Below are 5,733 nucleotides of genomic sequence, written 5' to 3' on the forward strand. Positions count from 1 at the left end.
GAGACGCCACGATGAGGCTCTACAGCCTAAGTGTCCTTTACAAAGGCGACCCTAAAGTGCATTTACTGAAAGCTGCCTATGACGTGTCCACTTTCAACTTCTTCCAGAGGTCCAGGTGGGTGCCTGGAGTGCCAGAACCTCCCGAGGGAGGTTTGGCAGGGAGGAATCTTCCCCTGTGCATTGCGAGGCTGGCACATGGCTTGGGCAGGACCTTGGGGAGAGGCAGTAGAAGCTTTTGGGGGGGGTTCTGCCCTGTTCTGCTCCTGTGTTACTGGGGATGCAGTGACAGCAGTAACAGCCTTCTCCCAAGGGACAGACTGACAAGAGACACTCCATGTGTCTGTGACCCTGCGTGCACGGTTTGTTGCTGCAAAATCCACTTTAAGCGATCTTTCAGCCTCAGGAACAAAGTGAAACCTTGTTTCCCGTAAGAGCTGCCAAGGGCCTGCAGCAGGAGGTCAAGTTTGACTCGGTAAATCATCCACTGTAGCCAGGCGATAAAATCTGGGTGCAGGGAAACACCCGGAGTGCTCAGGTCAACTGTTCTCCCTCCAGCGAGTGCCTAAACCTAATAGTCACGGCAGCTTCTGGGGTGTGAGAGGTGAGTGGGAGGAGGCTTGTCTTTGCGTCAGACTAATGACACTTGCCTGACACCCCCGATATCTTTTTATTTAGGTGTTTGGTCTAATCTTAAACTTTTCCCAGCCCACAAACCTCTGCTCAGGTTATTCTCGTGGCTTCAGGTGAGCCAGTTTAGCCCTGAACGCCGATCCGGGCTCGTGGGTGTCCAGCTGCCCACTCCGTACACACAGAGAGATTGTGGAGCTCTCTCAGCAGCTGCCCTGAAGCTTGCAGCTGAGGGAAGCTCCCAAAAGCCTCTAAAAGTTATAAAATAAAGCAAGCGCCTGTTGCAAAACAGCTCGTTTCCCAGCCGCCCAGCTCCAGATGATAAAGGCTTTAGGAAATACTCACCTACGGGACTCAAATTTTCCATGCCCCATCCCTGCCAAGATTTTATAGAGCCTCGAGCACATTTGGTTCTGCAATTCCAGTGATAAAGGGAAAATACTGAAATAAGATTGTATTAAAAAATATTTTCTTAGCCAAATATGCGAGAGGGATAAAGGAGCTGTGCCAGCGCTGCCAGCACACACTCTTGAAGATGGATTGCAGCGGGTGAAGTAATCGCTTAAAAACCCAAATCGCTTTGTAGTCGCAACTCTTAGTTTTCCAAATCCTGAGCAAATTCCCTGTGTGGTTTTACTGTTAGCTACGGCCGAAAGAGCTGCTTCCCCAGAAGCGGGCTGTTTCTTTGCTTAAAAAAAGTCTTGGCTTTTTGGGAACAGCGATGCTGTTTGTGGAGGGTGAGGGGGTGTCTGTGCTCATTAATCTTGCAGCTTTTCTCCAGTGGTTAATCCTTGTCCTGGGCTGGTTCCCCAGTTGTTCGTGGAGGGGCTGTTTGTGCCTCAGTGCTCGTGAGAGCTCAGCCTAGGAGTGATGTTTAAGGTGTGACTAACTTAAGTTTGGGTTAAAAATGCTGCATGTACATTTTTTGATGCTATGGAGTTACCGAAGAGTTGCGTTTGGGGTTTCAATCTGGGATAAACGTGGTTGTGGTTCCTGGGAGCCGTGAGAACCTGCTGGACAGGAGGACGGGGCCGGCCGGGTCGTGCCAGTGTGTGGTGTCTGCTGTCAAACGTCTGCCAAATAATTTTTAGAGGTCGGGAACGTGGCATGAGGGAATGAAGTCTTAGGTGGCTGATTCCTCCGGGAATACTGTGAAATACTGGAATTGTGATGGTGGGTGCTGTGGCTGCCAGCAGGTCCCCCAGACCAGGAGGAACATGTTGATCTTCTGTTTCTGCAGAAGTTGGGTGTTAAGAAGTCTTTGGGATGGTCTTTTCTTTGCAGCTAGAAACCTGACGATTCGGAGCCCTAGTGGAACCGGCGTCTGATTGCGTGGTGTCCAGGCTGGGAGAGATGCAAAAACCCCTAAGGAATATGTAAACTGGGAGAGGCAAATCCCCATTCTGGAGTTGCTTCCAGTGGTGGAAGGCAGTGAGGAAACAGTCGTCTTTGCCACGCCAGTGTCCGTGTTCGTTGATGTTTCCTCAGCACTGCATCACGTGAAGCTCCCGAGCGGGAGCTGTTGGTGTGGGGGGTGTTTGAGCAAACTCTGTAATCTGAGCTCTGACAGGTTTCCCTTCCTGGGGCTTTGCAGCTGAAGTGGGGAATTTGTCACCTCATGTTCAATAATCCCGGCGTGCCCAGGACAATGTGTGTTGGGAACAGGTTTATTTTGCATTTGCTCATGATTTTTGACCTCTTTTCTTTTGCTGTGGGGTGAAGAGGAGGGTTTATGGGAGAAGCCTGTTTGGCAGGGCTTGAGTCTGGGCTCAGGAATGTTTCCAGACTTAGAGCGAGTCTGGCATAAGGATGTTCCTTAATTTTGACTTGTGGTTGCCGGTCAAATGGCCTCCATGGGATGCCAGCGCTTTGTGTGGTATTTGGGTGAGGGCCCCGGGCACAAGATAAAAGCTCACGCGGGAGAAGGGGTCGGGGTGCCCTTGCAGCCCCTCGCCGCCTGTGAGCAGGGCGCAGCCAACCGTCAGGCGTTAGACAGACAGATCCATGGTTCAGTGGTGTTTTACTTTCTGCTAAATCGCCAAAAAGCAAGTTCAGCCCAAGGACGCCAGTCCCTCGCTGCGGCTGGAGGGATGTGGTTGCTCCCCTGGGCCTGGTGAAGCTGGAGGTGTTTGGGTGGTGGCTGCAGCTCTGTGTAGGTGCGGAGTCTGGCCTCTTCCCTGAGGAAACCCCACAGCTCAGCCACATCCCCACTACCCAAACGTGGTGCTGGGGTCATGGGGAAGGGTTTCAGTTCACCCAAAGCACCAGGGACCTGTGGGACAGGTGATCTCCCCCCTCATTGCTGCGCCAGCACCCCCATAGCTCTCCAAGCCACACGCAGCTCCCACAGAGCCGGGTCCCCTCACAGACTCGAGCACCAACACTTTGTGTTTGCAGCGTGCAGGAATTCATGACCTTCACGAGCCAGCTGATCGTGGAGCGCTCGGAGCTGGGCAGCAGAGCCTCTGTCAAGGAGCAAGGTAAGAGGATAACCCGGGGTCAGCACGCACAGCTGCACGTGCTTCGCTCCGTGTCCATTTATGATAAAAAATGAGACCTCAAAACAGTGCCGAGGCGAGTAGCACTAAAGGCGTGAGGTGGCTGAGCCAGGTGAGAGCCCAGCCCACCCCGCGAGAGAGGTTATGGGAAGAAGAGAGACCTGTTTTTCAAGGCTGCCACCTTCAAGCTTCGTTACTCTCCTTGCCGCCCTTGGGACACTTGGAGCTGCCCCTGAGCTTTCCTGGTTTGTCCCATCCCTCGCCCACGCAGCAGCTGCGATCCCCCGAGGGGCAGCTGTGCTGGCGCCGCCTCCTGCTCCTCTCACTTCAGCTCTGCTGTGCTAGTCTGGGCTCCGTACCCCAATCTCTGGCCTCATCTGCAGCCTGCCCGTCCCACTCCATGTGCCTCCCAAACCCCTGAGACGTGTAGGGTGCAGCCTCTTTAATGATACTGCAGGCTTGTGGCGTGTTGTTATTTATTAAAATCAGGCTGAGCACTTCCCCTGCTGTTTTTTGTTTAACACTGGCAATACCTGCTGCCCTGGAAAGTTAGCGTCATGTCCCGCACCACGTGGTTGCACTGCGGTGACCTGCTGAAGCACAGCTTGGGGCTGATTTTCATCCTCTCTTGAGCCTTTCCTGCTCTCCTAATGAAATTGTGTGAAATGCAGCTGCTGAATGAAGCCTTCCAGGGCAATTTGTCGGTTGTGGAAGAGCTGCTGGGGCTGGGCAGGAGGTGGCCGGTGCTGGGGGAGGCTCTGGACCTTCCCACTGCCTCTCTGACGTCAATTCTCTGCCCAGAGTACCTCTGCCATGTGTACGTCCGGAACGACGGGCTGGCTGGAGTGGTGATTGCAGATAACGAGTATCCACAGCGAGTTTGCTTCACCTTGCTGGACAAGGTGAGTGCGCAGGCTGGGAGCGGCTCCGGAGGTGACAGTCTGTGATGGGGCTGCTCTGTGAAGCTCCTCCAGATCTCCCGCTGTGACAAGGAAATGACCCTCGTGCTCCTTAGCTGGGGGACATCAGCTGAGCTGAGCGAGATCCGGCCAGCCCAAAGACTTCCAAGCTGTGCAGTGGCTTGGCTTTGCCCGCTAGGACTTAGTCCCAGCTCCAGTCTGCTGCCAGCCCAGGCATTGGCCTCACAAACGCCCCGGCCTCCCTGTCTGGCTTGGGTTTTAAGTGGGAAAATGGGGTGCAGCCATGGTCCTGGCGTTGCCGAAAACCAGTGATTATGTGTCTGACCACCCTGGCAGGGCGCAGGGCTTTGGGGACAGTTGGGGATGGCCACCCCTACCTGGCATGGGCACCGTTCTGTCAGTCATTTGCTGAGGAACTTGGTTTCTGTCTCTTCCCTCAGCTTGTTCAAAAGGGAACAAGGAGGAGGAGAAAAATCTCCTTTTTCGAAGAGAAAATCCCTTCTGGCCGCCGTGGCCCTGAAGGCAGAACCGCCAGGCGGTAACTGCCCGCTTCCTTGCATCGCAGGTGCTGGATGAATTCTCCAGGCAGGTCAGCAAAATAGACTGGCCTTCGGGATCCCCAGCGACAATCAGCTATGCAGCCTTGGATGGGTACCTCAGTAAATACCAGGTATGGCCTCCCCGGGACCCCCGCGGGGTGGCAGGGGAGAGGAGTCCTGCGTGGAGGCTGGGGAATGTGCCCTGCAGCCCTCAGGTCTGGAGGTGGAAGCGTGGGTGACACCCCAACATGTGCCGGGACACGGGTGCTGCAGGGTTGTGGCTGGGGGGGGACGCCAACGTCCCTGTGGCCGCGGTGCTGACGCTGTGTTGTTTCTCTCCGAGAACCCCCGTGATGCCGACCCGATGACCAGAGTGCAGGCGGAGCTGGACGAGACCAAAATCATCCTGGTGAGGAGGATGCTCCAGCTGGCACGTCTGCTCAGGGCTGTGGAGACGCCCTTTCGGGGGCCTGGAGTGTTGGGTGTGCATGTGCTGCCACCCTCACCGGGGGGTCTTCTCCTCCTGGTCACTGTGACCTTCCTGTCTTTATCGGGGCTGGGATTGCTCCCTCCCTCGCTGCGGAGCCGGGGTGGCTGTGGGAAGGTAGAGGCTCATGCTCAGATGGGGACGCGGTGGCACTTCTGTCTCCTGCTGAGGGCTGGGGAGGGAGAGGGGAGGGCCCCAGGGTTCCAGCGTCGTGGGTCAGCACTGGTTTCTTTCGGCAGCATAACACCATGGAGTCACTGCTGGAGCGAGGGGAGAAGCTAGACGACTTGGTCTCCAAATCGGAGGTGCTTGGGGCGCAATCCAAAGCCTTCTACAAAACTGTGAGTGCAGTTTTTCATCCCAGGGGAGGGTCGTCCCCTCCCGGAGGAGCCAGGGATGGCCTGGGGCTGGGGAAGGGCAGAATAAATCCCTCGGGCAGGGATGGGGGGTGCCAGGCAAGGATCACCGTCTGCTGGTGCAGCTGCTTTGGGCCTGGAGGGAGCTCAGTTGCCCAAACCCCAGCTGCGGAGCCCTTGCTCGGGCCATTGCTTGCCCTGCAGCTGGTGGAAGGTGATGCCGATCGCAGCTGCGGTGGTTCCTGGTGTGGGCTCCAGCTAAGAGGATGGCTGAGGGCATCGGATCTGTGCCATGAGACTTCGGCG

General features: G+C 55.8%; 1 protein-coding gene across 1 annotated transcript; it reads left to right on the forward strand.

Annotated features, from left to right (window-relative positions):
* Window positions 1-11: 11 nt before the first annotated feature.
* YKT6 (YKT6 v-SNARE homolog (S. cerevisiae)) lies at window positions 12-5,412 on the forward strand (the record flags this gene model as incomplete). The annotated part of the gene is made up of 6 exons (XM_009700161.1): window positions 12-115; window positions 3,025-3,107; window positions 3,927-4,027; window positions 4,611-4,715; window positions 4,928-4,993; window positions 5,311-5,412. Coding segments are annotated over exons 1-6 (561 nt in total), but the record flags the coding sequence as incomplete, so codon positions are not given.
* Window positions 5,413-5,733: the final 321 nt, after the last annotated feature.

This window comes from Cariama cristata, unplaced genomic scaffold, assembly GCF_000690535.1.
Source record: "Cariama cristata isolate BGI_N322 unplaced genomic scaffold, ASM69053v1 scaffold37095, whole genome shotgun sequence".
In the NCBI taxonomy this organism is placed as follows: Eukaryota; Metazoa; Chordata; class Aves; order Cariamiformes; family Cariamidae; genus Cariama; species Cariama cristata.